This window comes from Pygoscelis adeliae, unplaced genomic scaffold (assembly GCF_000699105.1).
Source record: "Pygoscelis adeliae isolate BGI_AS28 unplaced genomic scaffold, ASM69910v1 Scaffold421, whole genome shotgun sequence".
NCBI classification, from domain to species: domain Eukaryota; kingdom Metazoa; phylum Chordata; class Aves; order Sphenisciformes; family Spheniscidae; genus Pygoscelis; species Pygoscelis adeliae.
This window is the reverse complement of record NW_008824011.1, coordinates 419645-444717: the sequence shown is the minus strand read 5'-3', so window position 1 is coordinate 444717 and position 25073 is coordinate 419645. Positions and strand designations below refer to the sequence as shown.

The window sequence follows — 25073 nt, the reverse complement described above, 5'->3', positions numbered from 1 at the left end:
GTCCGCTGGGTTTTGCCTGGTGGGCTCTGGCCGAGGCCCCGTGGACTCGGGGCCGGGCCTGGTGGAAGCCCTGCGGAGTCCTCCGGGTGGCGGAGATGGGGCCGGAGAGGCGCTCGCAGAGCCCGGCCTCACGGCTGGGGAAGCAGGTCTGGAAGAGGACGTCTCGCTGTCGACGAGGAAGTCCGGTCCGGGGCGTAACCTCGCTCCATACCCGTTGGGCCCGCGGCTGAGCCGTGAGGAGGGTCGGTCGCGCTAAGCCTTGCCGCCGGCACAGTCATCGGTGCCCGAGCTCGGTGGGGCGCATGGAAAGCTTTCTCCGAGGCGGGAGAATCCTGCCCGGCGGTGCCGGGGGAGCTGGTCCGCCTCGCCGTGCTCCGCCCCTCGGGTTCCAGCCAAGCCCCCAGGTCGTCAGAGAGGCGCCCTAGCTGAGTCCCGACCGCTGGCCCACGGACTGCGTCTGGTCGCGAGTGCAGGGCCGTGGAGTTGCGCGCCTGCAGTGGGGGCTCGGACGAAGAGCCTGTACTCGTGGTGCCGAACAGGGAGCGGTTTTGTCCGTGCGTCGTTCAGCCATCAGAGCAGTCGCTCTTTTAGTGCTAAAGTATGTGTAGTACCTAGTGAAAGACTAGTTCGGTCAGATTTGGACACTTTTTGTACCCAAAAGCAAAGTGAGGAGAAATCCTGTGTCATACCTATCAGCTATGAGCTTATTAGCATGCAGATGCATTTTCTGACCTCATCATGGGTGATCTTCTTCCGGAGAGATGTTAAAATGCAACTGCTTTCCGAAGTGAGGTCTTCTACTGCTTTGACCGCTACGTCTGGATTACAGAAGCTTTATGTTGTATGAGGCTGTGAACCACACTAGGTTTATTTTAAAAGGTAATGGGGATATGCCAGAGCATATTATGTGTCTGTTTAATTCCCTTCTTTGAGCCCATGTACAGCATCAGTCCAGTTTATGTAGCTCTTTCCAAATATCAGCAGTCCTTTTCCTAGGCAAGGAAGGTGGCTCAAACGTTCTGGCTTGGGAACAGCTGGGCAAGGATATGTGTGAAAAATGAATTATGGTTTAGGGCAGATATTTTTAAAGAGGACAAGTGTGTTTGAGCCTATTCATACTACAGTGATGAAAGGACAGATTCATGGTTTTGAGCCCCTCTTGCAAAATATCACACGCTAGGGCTGAATTGAATACCTTGAAGCCAGCCCTGACTATTGACATGGAGCGTGCTGATGACAAATGATTGGCTACGGAATGCTCTTCATTATTCTGACTGTTCATTCCAATCAGTCCTGGCTAACAGGATTTTTACAGAGAATGGGAAATGCCTCTAGGGGAAGCCTCCATTTTGATTGCTGGGCCTAACTCATCTTAATTCTGTTGCTCCTGAGTTTGCTGTCAGGTTTTTGAGATGTTAAAGCATATATTTTCCAGATTCCTGTGCAGGATGCTTTTTCGCTAAGAGTCTGGAAAATAACTCGGGTTTTCTTGGGTTTTGGCGCTAAATAAGTTTGGCTGTGGGAAGCATACATTCTTACAAAGACAGAGCACACAATTGAAGTTCCCTTTCTTGGTAGTTAGAGATTTTAAATACGTGTCAAATGAAATGCAATAGTCAAGGAACCAGAGCAGTTGAATGACTTGCCTATACATTTCTTTTGGCATGAAGTGGGGGGTGTGTGTGTGAAATGTTTATTTCTTCAAAGCAATAGGTAATAAAAATGCTTTTGAAAATTAATTAAATAAATGTGTAGTATATGTAATACACTTGAGTACGATCCATAGATTAGAGTGAAATTTCAACACTCGTTCAGTTCACTTGCTTAGCGAACTCAGTTATGTTTTGATACCCAGGTAGACTAATTAAGCATAGCAGTAGAAAATATGGGGTGTAAAACACAGGTGACTATTGAGCTTAATATTTCAGTACGTTGTAGAGAAACTCAGGAATCTAGAAAATGCTAAACTGGTATATGCTAATTTGCCATGAGTACTACGGTATTTTCAGGCAGCTAATAAAAATAAAGTTGAATCAGAAAACAATCAAGCTTGTGTCACGCAATCAAAATGTCAAGAGATTTATCTACAAATAGAAACACAAGGAACATCCTTTATTGTATTTAGCAAAGAGTTCGAGTATCCCACATTTCTTTCTAATCCTTTTTGTGTGCTGTTATGGCTGTTTGTTTTTCTGATTAATTTTATGAGCATGAATGAGATTTTAAATGCCCTGGAATGCACAAAGTGTTTCATCTTGGACTGGCAATTATAAGCATAGATTCAGTTTTGCCGTTTGAAATGAAATTGCTCTGGAGTCATTTGCTATCAGTGACAAGAAAAATCAGCAATAAAAGCATCTAATGGAATTTTTAAGCAATGGAAGTAGCCTTATTTGTGGTAGCATTCTTAGTACCCATTACCAAGGATGATGGAGTGACACTCCTCCTAGCTTTAATGAGTTGCATGTAATTGTAGCGTGGTCTGCATCAGAATGCCGGGGGATGTAGATTCCTTCGAGGTGTGCTTTTAGGAAGCCCCAGAACATCTTGTCGCGATGGCGTCTTCCTGCATGCTCTCTCTATTTCTCTGCATATCGTGTTTATCGCTGCTTTTAGACATCCATTCTGCAGCACGCTTTTTTCTTTTCTGTCTTTTCAGACAGTTACTTAGGCCTTCTAAAACCGTCTGTCTTGAGAATAAGATAGGGAAGCATCTGCTTTCTTCAGCATCAGCTTTATCCAAGATACCATATGTTATTAGATAACATAATATTTTTCATGTTGTTACTTGTGTAGCAGAATAACTGCAGGACTCTGCCTAATTCAGGTTAAACTGAACACTTGAGAGAAAGATGTAGTAGGAATTTACTATTTTTACATGATTGCCATTTTTCTCGCATGCTTGAGCTTAGGTATTATCTTTGCTCATTTCAGGACTGCCTCTGAATCGCAGTCCAGAAAGAAGAAACAATCGTGTTGATTTAAGTTGAACATTTGTCTCTAAGATTAAGAACAAAGCCATGCCAGTGCTTTCGGAAGACTCAGGTAACTAATCTGCATGCTTTCAACAGACCAGTGACTGAAATCTTAGTGTATGTGTTTCACACAGGAAATTAATTCGAATTGGAGTTACATAAAATAGAATTAAGATAGCTCAACTAGATTTCTTAGCAATTACCTAAAAGAAAACAAGGAAGGTGGAGTATAAATGGTGGAAATGAATAAAGTTAGTCAGATTTCAGGAAATACATAGTTTCATAAGAACCCTAGAGCCCCTGAATATATGCTGGTAGACAGGCTCCTATGGACAAACTTGGACCTCTCAGTGTAACACTGGCTTCTATGCATCCTTATTAAATATCAGCCCTTCTATCTCTGCTGCTTGCCGTGTCACTTCTTAATATTTTCTGAATAGGTGTTAGTAAGCTTTGTTAATATTCTTCTGTTTGACTTTAAAAACAGTGATTCCACTCAAGGCTTCCTAACCAGCTTCTCCAGTATGCTACCCAGAGTAAAGTCATATACGCTAATGATACTGAGTTTTAAAGCAGAAGTGAGTTTGAGTCTCCTGGATCCAAATGCGCTTTAAAGTTCATGGAGAGAATAGCCAAAGGAGCAGATTTTAGCTCCCACCCTTTTTTCTTTTTTGTTTTTTTGTTTTGTTTTCCAGTCATGGTCCGCCAGGAAAAACCTGATGTTTGTCTGGCCCTGTGCACTGCAAAATTGGGATATTGATGATTTAAGCACTTTTTAGAAAACTAGCCACAAGCTTTGCTTCCACTGCAGTGGAAATCTGCACCAGTCCTTTCCTCTTCTGGTCAGGCCTGACTTCTAACAGGTGCCTCAGGGGTAGAAAGGGCAGGATAACACTTGTAAGCAAAGTTGCTCGGGAAGTAGCGCTGGTAGCTGTGTAGCAAAGGAGGTAGTTCAGTCATTTTGTGAAGTCAGCTGTGGCACTCTAATAACTCAAATTTTGTTAGGGCTAGCTGTTCTAGAAACAAAGGATAATTGACATGAAAGGGGAAACTTCAAAAGTAATGTCTTTAAATATATATATTGTTTTGGTAGCTTTTGCCTTAATATGATATATGTTATATCTTAAGCTGTGTTTGCCGCTTAAGAAGGAAGCGTTACAAAATGAGTGGAAGATAAGCACAAATCTCTCTGCAAACTTAATGATCACCAAGATGGTACCCAAGTAAATGTAGCTGATGTTAAGTCTGCAATAGAAGGTCCCATGAGACATGCTATCTACAAAGCTTTTGTTGTGTCTTGAATCTAAATTTAGGATTGCATGAAACTTTGGCCCTTTTGACATCTCAGCTAAGACCTGATTCAAATCATAAAGAGGAGATGGGATTCCTTAGGGATGTCTTCAGTGAAAAGAGTCTCGGCTACCTGATGAAGGTAAAAGTTCATTTATGAACATACGTTTTCCTTACAGTTACTTATTATCTGTTCCCTTGATTTATCTATTGTTTACTTTGCCAAAGCTTTTTTTTTTTTTGTAGAATTCTATACTGACCAAAGCATGTATTTATTTAAGCAGAAGAATTAAGAACATTCATTGACAGTTAACTTATTTTGTTCAGAAAAAACATTTCTGCCTTGATTGCCAAAATGCAGATACAGTGCCCCATAGTTAAAAAGCAGTGTGAGATGGCTTCATTTTTTCCCTTATGCTGCTGAAGTCTTAACAGATTTTCTGGCTATCTGTGAAACTAACATGAGCAAAAACAGAACTAAGAGACTCCTAAACAAAACAAAAATAACCCCAGGAGAGGTTATTTTTCTGACACTTATCTCAGAAAGATTATATTCCTTAAATATAAAAATATTCCAGTGTAGGTATATTTAGGAAGATTTGTATCTCTCTGTAGTAATATACCTGAATAATCTTTTTCAGATTCATGAAAAACTCCGTCATTATGAAAGACAGAGTCCAACTCCTGTTTTACATAGTGCAGCAGGATTAGTTGAAGATGTGAGTAAAAATTCTTGTCTCCTTGTTTTCCTATTATTTAACCCTGCTTTTCTAACAAATCAAAGCTTTGCAGTTGTGCTATATGTGTACATATTTCTCATCTTCCACAACTGTTTTTGGAATCTGTTGGCTAGTTTCACTCATGATTGATCAAGGAAATGAGAGCTTAAAAACACCATGTCATTAAATGTCCAGTGAAGACAGACACAGGCAGGTAGAACAAAAGGATATTATTAATAGCCTTCATAAGGGAGAGGCTGCAAAAAGGATTCAGTCCCTTCTTGACAATAGACTATCCCAGCTAAGCATTCAGTCTTAAGGACTTAAATCCGTTACAACCCAAGCAGCATTGCTGTTCACGTAGAATGGTTTGGATTGGAAGGAACCTTGAAAGATCATCTAGTCTAACTGTGCTGCCATGGACAGGGCCACCTTTCACTAGATCAGGTTGCTCAAAGCCCTGTCCAGCTTGACTTTGAACATTTCCAATGGTGGGGCATCCACAACTTCTCTGGGCAGCCTGTTCCAGCATTTCACCACCCTCATCGAAAAAAAGTTCTTCCTTATATCCAATCTAAATCTGCCCTCTTTCAGTTTAAAACTGCTGCCCTTTGTTCTGTCACTACAGGCCTTGGTAAAGAGCTTTTCTCCGTCTTTCTTTTAAGTCCCCTTTATATATTGAAGGGCCGCAATAAGATCTTCCTGGAGCCTTCTCTTCTCCAGGCTGAACAACCCCAACTCTCTCAACCTTTCTTCGTAGGAGATGTGTTCCAGCCCTCGAATCACTTTCATGGTCCTCCTCTGGACGCACTTTAACAAGTCCATGTCTGTCTTGTACTGGGGACCCTGGAACTGGATGCAGTACTCCAGGTCGGGGGGGGCTCCCCCTCATGGTCTCATGAGAACAGAGTAGAGGGGGAGAATCCCCTCCCTTGACCTGCTGGCCATGCTTCTCTTTACGCAGCCTGGGATATGATTGGTTTTCTGAACTGCAAGCACACATTGCCGTCATGTATCTGATTTTTCATCTACCAGTACCCCAAGTCCTTCTCCGCAGGGCTGCTCTCAATCAACTTATCCCCCAGTCTGTTCACAGAGCAAAGTTGTATCTTAGATTTGTTTGTAACGTGCCACGTGCCTGAAAAAGTGAAATTTATACTGCCTTTGACAGCTCTTTACAAGTGGCTTGCACCCGTTTCCTTTGAAAGCATAGCAAAGGGCTGTGGAAGGTTTGGGAGCTAGAATTCCTCCCTTTGCAAAGCCAGGAGACCCCCCTGCCCCATGTTAAGCTGCAGCATACCCCCTCTCCCCTTTCCCACAAATAGCCTACTGCCTCCATAAAAGTTTTGGCACTGCTACCTGTCAAGTCATACAAAATTACCATCTTCTAAACAGCAGAGGAGAAGTTTTATACAGCACTATGTGACTTCCCTATCTAGAACCCTTTACAGGGAAAGGAAACCTCTCTTGCCTCAACCCCTTGTCCCTTCCTCCTCTCTCTTCTCCCACCCAACCAGCCTAGTGCAAAAGTGCTTCCATTATTTCTCTAATCTTTTGTTTGGAAGGCCTGAGACTCCACAGCATATTTTGGTATCCAGGCTTTGCAGGGGAACGAGGGAACTTCTGTTGCATGTTCCACATGGGTAATGCTACCTGGTTACAGAGAGGATTAAACTCCTTTATCATAGTACAAGCACAAGAGTGTTGTTTCACATATCACTTACAGATTCCATATAGAATTTAAAATTTCAGAACTTGTTCCTGAAATTATATTGGCGGAATCACTCTTAAAATGTATGTTTAGGGGCTAGGATCCTGATTTCTGATGATGTCTTCCTGCACTATCTAATAAAAATAAAATAGATGAAGAAGCTTTCATTTCTTTTAGGATTCATGCACTATTGATTGGCATTGTTTTTCATCTGTGTACACTCCTTTGAAGGATGACTGAAATTAGCAAACACAGAACACTTGCTTGCAAATATATGATCTTGTTTGGTTGACTCCTTTTATTTTGAGGTTGTTAATTTTTATTTTAAAGGTAATAGAAGAATTGCAGACCGCACCAGTGAATAATGAAGAAAAAGAGCTACTTCAGCTGTTGTCAACACCACATCTCAGGGTAAAAAAACACACCAGAGACATTAACAAAATTCCTTTGCAGAATTCCAATAGAACATTTTGTAATGGAAAAGTTACATTAGAGAGTCCCTAAGAGAAAGGAAAAACCTCCTACAAACTACAAACAAGTAGTTCTATTCCACTGTGATTTCCTGCACAGGCTTTAGGATGTGAAGAGGATTGAGAAGACACAGCGTAGGCCTTTCGTGCATAATGCACCATGTTGTCTTCCCTCCCCTCCTTAGTATTTTCTGAGGGAGCAGAAAAGAAAAGGATACCATTTCTCAACTTCTTGCTTTCCATAGTCCACCTCCATTCTCTAAGTTTATTTAGGCTGAGCTTTGTTATTGCCTGGATTTATTTTAAATGTCAACATATACCAATGTGTAGTTTACATAATGGGTAAGATAATTGCTAAATCTTTGTTTGGGGATTTATGGTGAGGGTGGGAAGGGGGAGGTTTAAGTTCGCTGTAATGTTGGAAACATGAGAACTGGAAACTGTAATATTACCCCATTACATTACTGTTTCTTATTTCCTTTATGCAGGCAATGCTTGTAGTACATGACACTGTAGCACAGAAGAACTTTGACCCAGTCCTTCCACCTCTTCCTGATAACTTTGATGATGATTTTGATGAGGAATCAGTGAAAATTGTTCGGCTAGTGAAAAATAAAGAACCCTTGGTACATATAAGATTAACCCATCTCTAGTCATAAAACTCTGTAGTGCAAAAGCGTTATTGTGAGTATGGAGGAGATACTTGAAGATGTCGTCAGATAGTCTGCAAAAACTAGCAGTGTTCTGAAGCTAGTAAAACAACATAAAAAGAACACTTTAGTAAATACACCTTCACAATTTTGCGTGGGATGCTTTGTAGGCATGGATTTATAATGCCAGTTAATGCAGGGAACACGATCCCTGAGGAAACTGTATATGTTGAAGCAATTATGCTTATTATACATATTAATTCTTTTCATATTGTAGCTAATAGTCAACGAATTAATACCTTCATTTGCATGAAAGTCAGTGATGTATGGTAGGATTATGTTTGATAGCTGTATGTAAACATTATATTGACATGGTACTAATTTTATACAAATGGAAATGGAAGAATTGATTTCCTAAGAAAAAAACAATTGTGTCTGGGAAGAAATCTGCTAAAGTGCTTTTTGTGTATGACAGTAGGTAGTAGAAGAGAGCAGTGGCTTAATTCCTGATTAAAGCTTTATATTGCCAGCAAAGGTGGGAGAAGAAAAAAAAAAAAAATCTAATTACTTAGCTTTCTTTGCTTTTATATGTACAAGTGCTGGCTGTATTCTATAAAGATTCAGAAGACACATAGAGAAAGCTTGTTGTAAGAAATTCTGTTTTGCACACTTGAGTGACTTTGATCACCACAATAATGTAGGTAGTGTAAGCACTCAGCAAAGTTGGCAGAAAGGAAGGTGTGTACACCTTGCCACAATCACATGAGATGGGCACAGGCAAAAGTTTAATAATGGTGAAAATTGTCAAGGAGGAAGACAAAATTTATAGAACAAATTAATTCCAGTTTAAAAGACACATTAGCTTACATGTTATTTCACCGCTCACTGTATTCTAAGCAAATTTCTTATGATGGTTTCTTGTGGGGGTGGGGGGGTATGTTTTATTTCAGGGAGCTACCATCAGAAGAGATGAGCATACAGGAGCTGTGATTGTAGCAAGGATCATGAGAGGTGGTGCAGCTGATCGCAGTGGTAAATTTCTGAAAAGGGGATTTAAAATTGCATTTGTAAACTGTTTTAAAATTTCCAAAATTATGCACGCACACACGTACTGCATACACATACCTAGAGCGATAATCTCTAACCGAATCTGATGGTTATTCATTCCAAAACCAGTCCTTTGGACACAGGTGTTTAATATATGTATAGACTATTTCATAAAAAAAAGTAAGTCTATCAAAATCCTAATAGGCAACTGTTAAATGTCAAGTCTTAACTAGTATGTAGGTGCTCTGTGTAGTCAGTGGAGGGAGATGGACATTGTTGGAGAACAAATCGTCCCAATGAGCTTTAGAATGGGATAGGTCACTGCTGAAATTGCCTTTCTTCCTTGTTGACTATAAAGGGAGCCTACGTGGTAAGCTCACTTGACAACTGAATTTCAGGTGTTTAGTGGCCGGAGAGACTTCTGTGCGTAGGCTGTCATTCAGCATGCTTTCAGGATCTACAGGGTTAATTCATGCAGTATTTGATCTTCCATTTTCTAGAAGCTGATCATCCAGATTTTATTAAATAAGCTGAATTGGCCTTATATGAGATTTATAGACTCCAAGCCTCATGCACTTTTTTTAATATACAAGTAATACAATCCCAAAATTAATGAATTACTGTGATGAAAAAATACTAGCTAATTACAGCTTTCTTCTTGATCGTTACCATTCTTCAAATTAGTGTAATCTGATAAATGTAATGTGAAATGACTAGAGTGTGCACTTAGCATTTCTGTATTTCATCAGTAATCTATTAATTTAATTAGATACGTTTTCCTCTAAAATAGCCGCTAGGAAAAAATGCCAACGGGGGTGGGAGAGGTAGGTCTAAGCTTTAGAAGAAAGAAAAGAAAAGAATGGTTTTTACCTTTAATCTAGTATCTTGGTTTAGTCAGTGTATCGTGTTGTTTTCTGTTTGCTTTACTGAGAAATTCTTTATTAATTACATAATTAATTCTTTATTAGTTACATAAAACAAGTACAACATTTCTTACTGAACTGGATAAACAAGCCTAAATCTTCTAGGGGCCTCTTCATGGCTTGTTAAAAAAATTAGTCCAACATTCTTTCTGGGACTGTGTAGTGTTGATCTGTCAGTTGATGGCCATGTCATTCCTGCCTTAATAGTCAGCAGTGTGTCTCCTGACTACAAGATTTGATCATCCTCATGAAACTATTCCAGTTCTGCATTCTTAGTGCTGATCCAAATATAGAGGCAGTGATTTTCCAGAGTATCTTGCCATATGTCCTCTATCTCCACGCTGGTCTATGAGACTGTGCAGCATGAAAGAAAATGCCATATGGAATAAGGGCGAGAGACTTCAGAGCATGTTGCCAACAGAGGCACCTGGCTCTAGTAGGAAATCCATTAAGCTGGGGGAGGGAGGAGATGGGGTACATGCTATTGACTTAGGCTGGACATCAGAGGAGTGGTGCTTTCCAGTCTGTAGACTTATTTTAATTTACTTATTATCTTTTCAGGTCTTGTCCATGTTGGAGATGAACTAAGAGAAGTCAATGGTATTACTGTGCTTCACAAACGACCAGAAGAAATAAGTCAGATTTTGGTCTGCACTGATTTTAATTTCAAGATCTTTTCTGTTGAGTGATCTAGTAATTACAATAGATGATGAAATTTAACCACGAGTTTGAAATATGTATAGAGCTAAAAGATGCAATCCCTGCTTGTCTTTGCATTAAGAGTTTTGCTTCTCCCAGTGGATTAGTCTTCTCATTTTGACTTTAGAAACTGTGATCTGAATCGGTACCAAGTAAGATACAAATAGAAAGTTACATGTTGCTCTGTCAAGAACTTACCTTTCATGCTTTGTTTATGACAAGCAACTTGCAAATTAAAAGTGCATTCCTAGAAGATAAGCAGTGTATTCATAATACAGTGTGTTAGGAAGCTGAAGAAAGTCTCGGCTGTGTGTCCAGTAGAGCTGTCAGTCTGTTCTTTACCAGCAGATTCCTTGCAACATTAGCACATTCTTGTGTCAAGCTTCTCTAATACTAACGCCTGCAAATCTTGGTAACTTTCTAAATCTCCAAATCTGTGGTCAGCCTGCTGCATTGCAGAAAGTGTCGTAGCTCTTACACTTATTTGTCTCCGACTCCCCTCTTGTGGCTTGGTTCCCCCTTGTCTTGGCGTGGAGTGAAGTTAGGGACACAGTAAAAAGAATGGCAACACTAGGAGACTGAAGTATCTGGCATCAGTTCCATCACCTAATTTAAATGTAGATCAGAATAATCCTGAATAAGGAGAGTGACTGCTTTTAACTTGGGGGAGGGAGGATCAAAATCGTATTTTGAAATACTGTGTAAAGTTTTATTTGTGGGGACCCTGGGATGCTATTCATCTGTCCCGTTTTAAATGCCTGCAATGTAATAGTTTCTTTTTCACGTTTTATTTTTTGAGGAGGAGCTACAAATGTTTGTCCAAGCTGATTGTCTGGGTTTTCTTTTTAATCTGTGCAGAATAGCAGGCTTCTCTAGAACACAGTTCATCTCATCCAAAATCAGGCATCTAAAACAGATCAGATAAACTATTCTAGAGTTCCAAAGCACCTAGAAGTGCTTTTTAATTTACTATAACTCATAATTGAAATGTACTAGCAAAGATTTTTAGAGTGAAAGTAGATGTTTACTTTGTAGATGTTTACATTTCACCCTAAACCAGTTAGCCACAATGTGGGAAAATACAGCAATATTTTTCAAAGGAGCACTTTAAAGTGGTTGGTCTGCAAAAACTTAAGTTAGTGTCGTACTAAAAGCCACAGAAGTATTTAATGCCCTGTGAACTGTAATCCAGAAATTAATGCAGTTGCTAAAAGCAAATGAGGGAATTTTAATGCAGGTCTTAATATTTCTAGCCAAGTAGTTACTGTGGATCTCTCCATAGGGAGGACGCTGTTGTGGAAGATTCATGAAACATCATGACAGTCTCTGTAATGAAGTTAAATAGTGGATTAGCTTGGCCTATTAAAGCTGAGAAGAAGAGACAGACGCTAGCTCATAAACTGGAACGTGATTAGTCTGCATTGTGTCCTTGTCCTGCTTTCAAAGTAAAAAACATTTCTCTCTTTCTTAGGCTCAGTCTCAGGGATCAATAACATTAAAAATAATTCCAGCCATCAAAGAAGAAGATCGTCTAAAAGACAGTAAGGTACGCAACTTAGTGAAATACTGAAGCATGTGTTCTCATATTTACACAATGCTGGCATCTCTGTAAATGCAAGATTTCTGCTGTTTCAGTGAGGAGTGTCACAGACCCATAATTGAACTAAAAAGATAGTAGAGCAGTTTCTTGTAAAATGCAGTGCCGTTTTATTCAGTAGAATTACTTAGGTGACTTCTCTCTTCTTCATGATCTTGGCACACGTTCTTTCATAGCATTTCTGAAATCTAGCCTCTTCTTTTTGTTCACGTAATTAAAATTGGTGTTCCTACCAGTCTCCTCTTACCATGACAGCTGCTATCTGTCCATTATCTCTGGGCATTTTGCCACTTGCTTGAGTCAAAACAGGCGTATTTGCAAACAGGGCTGCATTCATCATTTGACCCCATTAGCCCACTGCAAACATCAACATGCCTTTCTGAGTGCTTCATTTGCTCTTCTTAATCAGCAATGACGTACTGTTCGACTGGTCCCTTACAGGATTCCTCTGTCAACCTCTATCTCTGCTTCCCGGCTCTCAGTTGCCGAATTTTTCCTTGAAGCCCCGCAAATCACTTTTAAAAGTAGTTCTACTGTGATGTGTTAAATAGTGGTAAGATACAAATCCGAAGTTGAATAGTAGATTTTGATGCATTAAAGGAACTTTTTAAGGACAGTCTTTATAATCAGGCAACTTAGCCATAAATCCCTTATTGTTTTCTCCCTCCCCTTATTTTTTTTTTCCTTTGTTGCATTTTGTACTTTAATGTAGACTGTGCACTATGTTTCTTGGGACTTTGATCTTTGAGTTTCATGTTCCACAATGCCAATACGTAATGACTGGGTATGTACTTGAAAGTTAGTTTATTTTTCTGCATAAGTAACTAAGTCAAAATACAGATGCAGCTTGCTAGGTTTCAGTATTTCTGAGTACCATAAAGGAGAGATGAAGAGTATATATAGTTAGCAGTGTAAGCACTGGGGAAGCCTTTTAAAGGTAGTTTGAAATTCCAGATAAGACAAGAAGAAAGGATGTGTTACTTTCTTTTAAAGGTGTTTATGAGGGCGCTTTTCTGCTATAATCCCAAAGAAGACAGAGCCATTCCCTGCCAGGAGGCTGGGCTGCCATTTAAGAGACGACACGTCCTAGAGGTTGTAAGCCAAGATGATCCCACATGGTGGCAAGCAAAGCGTGTTGGAGATACCAACCTCAGAGCAGGCTTGATCCCCTCAAAACAGTTCCAAGAAAGGTTTGTCAATGAAGATTACAGAATTTTTTTCACACATATAGTGTCATACTGATTTTATGCTGCTTTTTTTTCACAGGAAATGAAGGGCAGGATCATATATATAGAGAGAGTAATATAAAGTGCTAAAAAGCTCCATCTTCTCCAATTATATAATAAACTTCCTAGCTTTCCTTGGCTAGTTTGCCATTGACTTATACTTTGTAGCATGAGGACAGAAACACTCGCTAAACAAACATGTATGAAATGAAATGAAATGTGGAATATCAGTCTCTTGACCCTCTTGGCTTATGGAGACACTGTATTTCACAGACTTGTACTTCCATAGTATAAGAGGAAATGCTGATTTATTGTAACAATTTTGAATTTATGCATGTAGTTGTAGTCAAAAAGTGTATCTGATCTTCTGGCTCCTAAGAGAGTATTTAGCTTGGACCCAGATACCTTCTAGAGCTTGAAGTTTCTCTGTTTTTACAGCAAGATATGTGTATCTTCTAAAGCAAAAATATCCCTCAAGTCTTGTATTTACAGTACAGAAGTCATATTTAAGAAGGAATCTGTTTTAGGCCACTGGCCTCATTGTGTGATTCTTACTTCAAATTACTGGCTGTGTCTTGTTTGGACTGTAGGTGTTACAAAGGTGGGGTATCTAAGAATTAAACGGGTCTGATTCTGTTGCTGGCCTTCAAGATTTGCATAAGGTTTCTAATAGAGGACTTCGCTCCACTATATGAATGCTCCTTTGAAATACTAGGCAAATTCTTCCTGAACAGCTGTGTCCCTCTTCCTGTGCATGCATGTATGTCAACAGATGCAGCTGCACTGCAGTCCTTTTTTTTTTTTTTTTCAGATGTTGTAAACTACATTTCAATGTGTGCAAGAATATAGAAATTGCTTCAGTGTCTGTTTCCCCCAAGTGACGGTGTAAATGCCTGAGCACCTTCTTTAGTCTGTTATGAATGTTGGTCTGTTGCAAAAAAACACTTAGGAAAAAAATGTGGTTTTCTTTGCCAACAGTGAGGGGTTTCTTGGGAGTTGGATTTTTGTGCTGGGTTGTTGGGTTGGTTTTTTTTTTGGTGTTAGGTTTTGGGGGGTGGGTTGAGCAAATTCAAGACTGGGAGATTAGGAGTTGAGCTCTGGTTCACGATTTTAACACATCAGAAAATTTTTACTTGATACTCTGTTCTTACATTTTCACACAAGCTGGGTAACTTGGTTTGTTTACTAGTAAATAATGGAAAACTCCAAACTGATCTGGAAGGCAATGGATAATTTCTGAGTATGCATAGCTGCAGTGATCATTTTGGACAGAGGTCATCTACTTTTGAGTTCTCTTTGAGGTTGGTAGTTTTAGGATTGTGGCAGACAGGAATTTTGCGCATCCTTTGTAAAAATAGTAAATAGAAGTTGGATTCTCAGCAGAATTACAGTAGAATAGAATAGTTGTTGTTTTCTTAATCTTTCAAAAAAGATTGCGTGGGGAAAAGGAAATAGAAAAAAATTACATTGATAAAAGTAACGTGCTATTGATTTCTGCGCTCTGGTGTATGAAAGCCTAAAATGTTTTAGAATCTTCTCTCTCAGTCAGTTATCGATAGCAATCTGGGACCCTCATAGTTTTAAAGAACAAGTCTTTTAAAACGTTGAATCAGAGACATCTTATATTTTTCAAGGAAAAGCACTATTTCATTCTTTATTTTCAGTGCTATATGTGTAACATGCTATAAATTCTTTATAATTCTGAGCTTACATGGCTAAAATATAATTATTTTCTATTTAGACGACTGACTTACAGAAGAACAATAGGCACTCTGCAGAATCCCAGAACTGTGAAGAAACCATTATGTAAGTGTTCTGTTCCTTCAGTGATGTCTTAGTTGAAACCAACTTCTCAGTATTTTTCAATAATGATGTGTTTGAATATGTTTTGTGTAAACTGTCATTGATTGATTTGCATGGATACAAGCTGCCACATAAGAGGATTTGGGTTTGAGCTTTATCCAGTGTTGCTAGTGCCTATTGTTTTCAAAAAACATGGTTGTCCCTCTCTACTTTCAAGAACATGAGGCCTTACACATTGTTTAGCTGCTTTAAAATTTGCTACTGTTCACATTTTTTCTACAGTTTGAAACTTGAAAGCTGCAAAAGTAACCCAATGCACGTTTCTTGAAATTCTTACATAGGTGCATGAAATTACTCTAAGCTTATATGAAAATAAACTGTAGCTTTAAGGAGGATAAAAATCACTGGAGCTGGCAATACCATCTGCATTTCAGGCTTAGCGTTACAGAGCTGGTCTTAAGTAGACTTTAAAGCGATTCTTCGTTATAGCGCTGAAGCCTCTGTCAGTGAAAAAAAAAAAACCACAAAAAACCTACTACTTATGAAATTGTTAGTCAGTGATGAAAGGCAGAAGACATTCTGTATTATCCCAGAATATAATGTTCCTGTTGCTCTTGGGTACTTCAGCACAGCTATTACTGATGTGTGAGGCAGCTCTGTGACTGTGTGAAGCCAGCCATTGTGCTAGGAGTGCCACCCTCATGTAGACTAGGAATCTGGAAATTGTCCATCTTCAGTGATATAAGTGAACTTCTGACCTGTGGTGCATGGCACATCTCATGAAGAGGTACAGGGATTCTTATGCTACAAAGAGGACAGAAGATGCTCAACCGAATTATAAAATAGCATTACTGATTTAAATGAAGCTTTTCCAAACTAGTTTCCATTACATTCAATGTTAGGATTGCTACTTAGGCTTTTTGTCAGACGTTCTTGAGACAGTTAAGCTGATAACTGGTTATAATACTAAATTTTAGCAAAAAAGTCTGTAATCAGTTGATAAGGGTACATTACTGCATTATTTTTTTTTTAAGATAGAAAAGCCTGTTAAGCAAATCAGACCAGAAGAACCTTCCTTTCCATTCCCTCTAATTTTACTCAATCATTTGCCAGTCTTTTAATATCATACCAACTCTGCCTTTCATGCTAACTACAGATGATCAGTCTTCTGATAAAGGTAGGTACTCTCCTCGCTCATTTTCTGTCTGAATATAAACAACCAATGCATTTTCTAAAACACTCGCTAAGCCCCCAAGCCAAGGGAATAGTAGATATAGCTTGTTCCTACAGCAGTTTCTTCCTGAGTTATTATTTAAATTAATTTAATTTGGATTGATGACTTAGGTCATCAACAACAGAAAATAGCTCTGATCTTAGCTATGGATAGCATATATTGCTACTAGTATCTTCTGTTAATGTAGGCATAATGTTTTATGAGTATGCATTGGCATTGCTTGATTACATACCTGCATGCAACTATTCATTAAAAAACAAAGCTCTTTCTCTGGATTGGCGCATTTTGTTAAAGGTTTAAGCTGCATATATTTTTGCCTATGGTTGGGCTTGTCCCAGAACCGTACACGTCCTTCTTAAAATGAGTAGAGGTCTGTGGATATTGCAGGGCACAGGTGTCTAAATTTTAACAAGCCAGGTAGCCCTCTTTCAGGAAATAGAACTCGGTATTTATCTTAGGATTGCAGTATAGTGTTTTGCAGCTAAGTATCATGGTTTTATTTTGCATACTTTTAGGGGCCTTGGGGGTGGTCGTAGTTTGAGGAGGGGTAGGTTGGCTTTTTTTAACATAGATTTGTATATTATTTTACATACATGCATATGACAAAAGCATCAAATCTTTACCTTCTTAATAAAGAATTAACTTGTCAAAATTAAGGTGTTTAGAGCTCATATTTCAGTCATCTCCGATTCCCTTTTTTCAAGCCCAAACGATATTGAAATGTCAGAAGAGGCAATATTCTTACACAATCATACCCATTTATAAAGTCATACATTAAAAAAAGAGCTCTGTGTTTGCAGAGTCTTCTTTTTTACTTAGGTCTGGATATTACACTTTTAGCAGCAGCACTGATCAAATGTAATGAATGCTGAAGAGCATAAATTCTGGGAACCATAAATACTGACATGTAAAATTCCCTTGTGCAATATTGAGATCAAGGATTTCTTAAAATATGAACCACTAGCCAAGGCAAATAATTTTTTGTATCATTGTGTTAGAAAAGTGTGTGCAAATAATGCAGGATATAAAACGTCTCCTTCCCTCACCAATGAGCCAGACTCATATCACAGGCACTGTTTAAGATGTCTCCCTCCTCCCCTCTCACTCTCCTCTCCCCTGTGTCCTTATCCACCCTCCCCCCCCGCTTTTTAATTTACAGAAGACTGTGACTGTGAAGGATATTTCAATGGACAGTACATAGGTGAGAAACCAAAATCCCTTCCCCCCCCCCAAAAAAAAACCAAACCCAAAGCACCCCCATATTAAAAAAGAAAAACTAGCTTATTTACATTAGAGTTAATTTCCTATACATTCATAAACTAGATTATCTTTGTGCAGAGGCATAATTGGACTTTGGCATAGCCAACACTTGGCAACTCAATGTGATATGAAGGGGTTTTTATTATAGATTGGGTGCTTGGTTTTCTACCTGATATGCAAATTTTTCATCTATAAGATTAGCATATGTGCACTGATTTGATTATTAAAAAAAAAATTTGTGAGAGTAACTCGTATTCAAAGACAGAGTAATTTCTAGCTGAACAAGCTTGAAAATTTAGATAAGTGGAGACATGATTTAATATATCTTTTGTTTTCCTCTACAGCTGGCTTACGCAGGAGCTTTAGATTAAGTCGTAAAGAGGAGAACAATCTGAATGAAGGAAAGCAAGCAGAGCAGGCAGATGCAGTAGAGTTCCTAACATATGAAGAAGTCACAAAATACCAGCAGCAGCCTGGTGAACAGCAGAGGCTGGTGGTTTTGATTGGTAAGATACACAATTAGTTCAAAATTTTTCACGGATCTCCCTTTTTCCTTATCACCTGCACTCCAAGAGGCTTTCTTTAGGTGTTTAGTTTTGGGTTTTGTCATTCTGGTGGGTTTTTTTAAAGGTTTTTCTGGTTTTGGTCAGAAGTTGTTCTCTTCTTTTAAATGACATTTAAAAAAAGAAACCAAACCCCCCAAAAATCCCCCAAAACATCCAAACTCACCAAATCCTTCTAAAAATAATGATGCAGGACCATTTCTTATTTTTCTGATTCGCTTTCCATTGGTTTTCACTCAAACATGTGCATACTTATGCTGTCAGAACAAGGTAGATGTTAGAATTATCTAAAAATTTTGCAGCAATTTTAATTCAGTGTGCTTAACAGCTTTGTGTTAAACCAGTTTCCCAGGATGTCATAGAAATCAAGGGTATCTCATAAAACTGGCTGCTAAGATTACAGATTTTCTGACTTAGTGCGTGACAAATGTTTGTCCAACAGCTGTTCAAGGATTCAGTTTGTTCCTGATGATATTCTTCAAAGCAGAATGTGGCAGGTCATGAGGTCTCTCATGTACAGGTTTCTTCAAGCACGCTCCTGTATCTTATTATTTGTGTGAAATTTATATTATTTATTGTCTTTGCAGTATTTCATTCCACACAGAAATCTGTCAGTCAGTTCTATTTTATTAGGTTGTTTGGGGGCCAAATTAAGTGAGCTCAAGCAGAAGGTTGTGTCAGAGAACCCACAGGATTATGGTGTTGCAGTTCCACGTGAGTAAATTTACTAACTTCTGTGTGTTGCCACTTTATTCCATAAATGCTGTCTAATAGTGTAGTGCTAGCTGCATTGATGAATGGTAATTTGTGTTTTGGCTATTGATTATATGCATATTTCAGAAGTACTTCAAATTATTTTTCTCATTATAATATACTATGTTTGCCCTTAATAGCTGAATAGATCACTACATAACTTGGCACATATGTTCTTTGGAACTCTGTCAACTCAGTTAATTTTTTTGAATTGTGTTTTCCCAAGTGAAAAGATTGCATTTTCTCAGTGTCCATTAAAAAAATGAGAAACTGAATACAGGAAGAAAAAATAAGATTGTAAATTGCAAAAAGAACTAGTGTGAAAAACTAGTATCTTAAGATTCAGCCAAAACATTATGTGTGTTTAAAAGAGGAAGATTTTTCTTCAGAATATCATACCAGCTAAAGTTTAAAAAAAAAAAAAAAAAGTAGATAGCAATAAACCAAGTCAAAATTTTTACAAGATTTTAAATTGTGATTAGTATATCTAGGCTGTTCAAACAAGCCAGTCACAGTGATAGAGAAATTAGTGATTCTGCTGCATGGGTTTGTGATGAGTTACACTGAAATTTTTTTGCTGGATTAATTTCTAAAAAAAAAATATATTAGGTAAAAGAAAAATCCATCAAATCCAACAAGCTACTTTTGCAAACCAAAAAATTAACATTGAGGGCACTGTTTATATGTTATTTAAGACTTTCAATAAACATCTGTCATGCAGACATTCAATTAGTTAGCAGCAGAACTCATATGCGTAATTTTTACTTGAATTTAAACACGTACACAAAAAAATAGCAGACATCACTTTTATGGCCAGGTATAGATTTGTAGACTGATCACCAAAGCTTCTCCTACAGTAATAACAATTATTAAAAGAAATTACGACATCAAAGGTAACGGACACACATAATTATGTAAGTTTCACAGTAGCATGGGAAAACAGCCAGGGATATTCTTGTTCTAAATTCAGAGGCAACATAATAGGACTTTATATATTTCCTATTTTTATTTTCTAAGTTTCAAAGAAAATCAGAGTCCAATATTCCAAACAGTTAAGAGATACTGTTTTCCATAGGATATACTCTACTGCTTCTACCAGATGTAAGAAGTATGCCTCCTCTTGAACCTCATGAGGTTTAACAAGGCCAAGTGCAAGGTCCTGCACCTGGGTCGGAGCAACCCCCAGTATCAATCCAGGCTGGGGGATGAAGGGATTGAGAGCAGCCCTGCCGAGAAGGACTTGCGGGTACTGGTGGATGAAAAGCTGGACGGGAGCCAGCAATGTGCGCTCGCAGCCCAGAAGGCCAATCGTATCCTGGGCTGCATCAAAAGCAGCGTGGCCAGCAGGTCGAGGGAGGGGATTCTGCCCCTCTACTCGGCTCTAGTGAGACCCCACCTGGAGTACTGTGTCCAGCTCTGGAGCCCTCAGCATAAGAAAGACACAGACCTGTTGGAGTGGGTCCAGAGGAGGGTCACAAAAATGATCAGGGGGATGGAACACCTCTGCTATGAAGAAAGGCTGAGAGAGTTGGGGTTGTTCAGCCTAGAGAAGAGAAGACTCCAGGGACACCTTATTGCAGCCCATCAGTACTTAAAGTACTTAAAGGGGGCTTATAAAAAAAAAAGTTCGCTGCCATCTTTAGCAGGGCCTGTTGCGACAGGATAAGGGGGGTAGATTTAGACTAGATACAAGGAAGAATTTTTTTATGCTGAGGGTGGTGAAACACTGGCACAGGTTGCCCAGAGAGGTGGTGGATGCCCCATCCCTAGAAACATTCAAGGTCAGGTTGGACGGGGCTCTGAGCAACCTGATCTAGTTGAAGATGTCCCTGCCCACGGAAGAGGGGTTGGACTAGATGACCTTTGGAGGTCCCTTCCAACCCAAACTATTCTATGATTCTAATTTTTGTGTTGGCTATAGCACGCTTGGGAGCAAAACAACTTCATTTTTGGTCTTACAATTTTTGAGATTAAGTTTAAAACAAAATTATAATGTTTGATTTATATTTTATATTAATTTGAATTTGCTAGTGTGTAACTATCTTGTTTGAGGTCACGAAAACGTGACTGGAACTAAACAGAGAAAATACAGTTGTTTGCAAAGGCTGATCTGTCTCCCATGTCTTGCTTCCATTCTCTTCTAGATACAACCAGGTCAAAGAAAAGTCACGAGAAAGAGGGAGTAGAATACAATTTTGTCTCTAAGCAATCATTTGAGACAGATGTGCAGCAAAACAAGTGAGTTAATTTTAAAGTACTGGCATAATTGACCGTATTTCAAAAACATTGCTAGTTAAATCTTATATCCTATGAATACCAAAATCAGGTGTAAAGTTGGACTAGCTGTGTTAGAAAGGTTCAGCTTTCCAAGTAAAAAGCTCTTTATTCAGTCTGGACTGTTAGCGTGAACTCAGAAATTTAGTAAGAAGCAGTTTAGAAACAACATAGGGCTAGTAGGAGGATCATAAGTTAGAATTGAAGCCTGCATATCATAAGTAGTATGATTGGTCAGAATTGAATCTAGTGAAAGTAACAGATATTTAGTTGGGCCTACTTATTCTCCATTTAATATGATGGGTAACAAGTGTTATGCATAAGTCCACTTTAAAGTGTGTTGTAGACTGAATCTGTGGATATAAAGGACTTTCTGTAAGACTGTGTTTCCTGAAAGTACAAATTTTTGGCTAGTCTCCCAGAAGATGGAAGAATTGGGAGTTCATTTCCTTGCCAGCTTTGTTCTATTTTCTGTGAAAAACATCCTCTTTCTTCTATTAGGCTTGAACATCAGTCAACTGAATTAATGCAGCTTCTTCCCCTATTTGTCAGTAGTGCTGATTAGCTATTAGTGACATGTGAAGAAGACTATTGCTACTAAGCAACCAGAAGGAAAAAAAAAAAAATCAGAAAAAAGAAACCCTTCCGCTCCCCTGCCCTGCCCCGATTTTCCACCCTTCCCCCCATTTGACTACTGTGACTTCAGGAAACAGCTATCAAATGTTGTAAGTTAAATATTCTTTGTGGATGGTATTTAAAAATGTATTGACTTTTTAGATTTGTGGAACATGGAGAATACAAAGAAAATCTGTATGGTACAAGTCTTGAGGCAATCCGGTCCGTGATGGCCAAAAAGAAGGTTTGTTTGGTGGATGTGGTACCTGAAGTAAGTTCTGCAGCTTATTTTAAAGAAAGCAAGTATTTCTTCCTAGCCTGCCAGCCTAAGTAACTGTTGTTGTTCACCATTTGTGGCTACTTGCTCTGCAAAGAACAATGATACTCTCAGAACTTGTGTTTCTAACAGGTGGCCTGACTGCTAGCTAAGCGGAATAGGGCTCTTAAGAAAGCAGTGCAGTGTTTACGGTTCCTAGATGTCTAGTCGATACAGCCTAGATGACACTTCATCAGTTCTCACTGTGGGATTTTTCCCTTGCTGTAGGAGAAATGTGCATCACTTTCCTAGCCTGCTCAAGTCCTAGAGGGAATACTTAGAGCATGGATGGGTTTTTCGTTCTTGTTCCTTCCTATTGCCTCTGAAGCGTTACTAGCATTGTAACCAGTGCCAGCATATCTGCTCTTAATCCCTCCATACTGGGAGTTAATCTTTGAAATTTTGATTCAGATTTTGTAACTGGGCTAGGAAAAGACTTGTAGTACTACCTCAGATGAATTCCAGGTTTAAAATTTCCAGTGTTTGGCCTCTTAAGTGAAGCAAACCATAACTTGCCTGTCAAGTCAATTTTCTTATACTTTTCTCAGTATCTTTTGCGATGTCCTTGTTCCTGGTATTGCAATGTGTAGCAAGGCAGGTGTGCAGTTAGACCATGCTGCAGGCAGCTCATGTACTCCTGTAAGCTAGCCAGGACACTGACATTAACTTTTCTTTTGAAGAGCAAAAGGTTACTGTGGTCAGATGTATAGTACACAGGACTTCACACCACAGTGTATTCTAATGAAACTGTTGAACCCAGCTTGAGTAGATCATTGACGTATAACAAAAAAAAAAATTAAAAAATGGTGTAACAAAAAAACATCTGTTCACAGGCAGTAAAGCACTTGAGGACTCCTGAGTTTAAGCCTTATGTTATCTTTGTGAAGCCTCTCATTCCAGAAAAGAAAAAACATGTCCTAAAATCTCCCATGTCAGAAGAAATCTCAGCCTCCTTTGTAAGTATTCTAACCTTAATCTCTTCAGACGTGAAACAATTATTTGGGCTAGCATTTCTGTGATACGGAAGAGCTCCTCTTCTATGACAGCAAGAGTCAGAGTGGGGCACTAAGTGGGTCCTGTGCCTTTCAGCTGGAACATTAGATTTGGATTTTTGGCTCCCTTAAAACTTGACTATATAAGTAATGTGAAGCAAAGTGCACATCTTCCATGCGGATCTGTGTACCTCACTCAAGACTGCACCCAGGGAAGCTGCTGCTGAACTCAGATAAACTAATAATCATTTTACATTTCTGATGAGCAGTCCCATCAAATGGTAAGGGTAGCCACCTATTACTGATACCCTGAGTGACACCCACCCAGGCTGTTAATCAGGAACACACAAAATGTAGCATGTGGATGTCTTACAAGGACCAAACCTAGACCAACTGCAAACTGGTGATGCATAAATGTGAACAGAAATACTGAGAGTGCATAATATCATTACTTTCGGTAACCTGAACTTGAATTTATACATATCAGAACTTAGTTCTCGGTAAGTTTTCATGTAAGCCCTTAAAATTATTGAATTTGGGGTCAGTGGGTCCAGCATTCCTTTTCAACTTTTGAGGAGCATGATTTCCAGGTGTTAGGTTAGGCAGCAACTCTAACTTCATAAAATGCAGTGTCACCATCTTACATCCCTCCTGTAATATGTTTTTTCCCCCTCCCTATCACCTCTTGCATTTTTGAAACAGCCTACCAAATTCCAGCAGTTAGCATACTACTCCTTGATCTCAGTTGTAATATCTTACATACCCTTTCCTAATCGTAGCAGCTCTTGTTTCATTTCCTTTCAAAGTAATGACTTATTGTGCTAATATATTTTTAAATGCTAGTAGTGAAAAAGACATGCTGTAAATTTCATACCACCTTCTTGTGTTGATCAGCAGGATGAAGAACAGCAGGAAATTATTAATTCAGCAGCATTCATTGAAGAGCAGTATGGCCATTTAATTGACACTGTACTGGTGAAAGAAGATCTCCAGAGTGCATGTAATCAGCTGAAAACTGTGTTAGAGAAACTAAACAAGGATTCATTCTGGGTGCCAGTCAACTGGGTTAGGTCATAGCTTATCATCTGTTTAAGGGAAAGATTATATAAAAATGTCTTGTAAAGATACGGATTAGAAGAGGGAAATATGTCAAATTCACTTCAAAACTGCCGGTCTATCTAGAAGCTAATACATAAAGACTGTATGAGAAAAACTAAACAAAGTTAGAAGCTGACACTGCCTTCCTGGATCAAAATCTTGAATAGCAGCTGTCATTTAAAAGTGAATACTCAGACTAAACAGATCAGTAAAAGATTGGAGTGACTTTTAGACTGTAAATAGCGCATTTTGTACAGTAAAGTTTCACAGAGGGTCTCACACTTCCAAAGCATTTAAGTAGCGCTAGGACACTAACCAGCTAGAATTTTCATCCTTTGGCCACAACTTCTGTGGCTAGAGTTAAGGCATCTGAACAAGGTACATTTCAGGAACCAGTCTGCCTACAGAAAAAGCTACTTTAGCTAGGTGGGAGGGATGTCCTCTGGAGAGTGCTTACGCCATGTCAGTTACTCAAAAGTTCAGCTGGCTGACAGGCCAGCAAAACGCGTTTCCCTTCACTCAGGATCATTAGTTGCAAATCCTTTCCAATTAGGCCCTAAAACTATGTCAGATATATAAGTTGTATATATTTTAGTAGCTGAGGGATGAGTTGTTTTTTTCATGTCCATCCCACATTTCCCAACGCTTCCACGTTGTCTTGCACAGGTATGAATCTGCTCATCCATAGCGTATGCCCACTTTCCCAGTCTCTTCCTACTGACACAGGACAAATGTGAAACCACCTGTGTGACTAGCCGGCTCATAAACCAGAGACATTTTTTAGTCTACATGAAAATAACTGCATATGATTTAAAACAGGACTTCTAAGAAGCTTATTTTCTACAAGACATGTTTGCA

The 25073-nt window shown here is 39.0% G+C and overlaps 1 protein-coding gene across 1 annotated transcript; it reads left to right on the top strand.

Annotated features, from left to right (window-relative positions):
• Positions 1 to 2931: 2931 nt before the first annotated feature.
• Positions 2932 to 24351, top strand: MPP3 (membrane protein, palmitoylated 3 (MAGUK p55 subfamily member 3)). The gene is made up of 18 exons (XM_009326693.1): positions 2932 to 3045; positions 4289 to 4407; positions 4907 to 4984; positions 7026 to 7106; positions 7654 to 7791; positions 8766 to 8847; positions 10347 to 10432; positions 11956 to 12030; positions 13075 to 13271; positions 15049 to 15113; positions 16267 to 16287; positions 17504 to 17545; positions 17949 to 18110; positions 18801 to 18881; positions 21065 to 21158; positions 21972 to 22080; positions 22959 to 23081; positions 24015 to 24351. Exons 1-18 carry the CDS (start codon positions 3021 to 3023, stop codon positions 24192 to 24194), a joined length of 1758 nt encoding a protein of 585 aa, XP_009324968.1. The 5' UTR covers positions 2932 to 3020; the 3' UTR covers positions 24195 to 24351.
• The last annotated feature ends 722 nt before the right edge of the window (positions 24352 to 25073 follow it).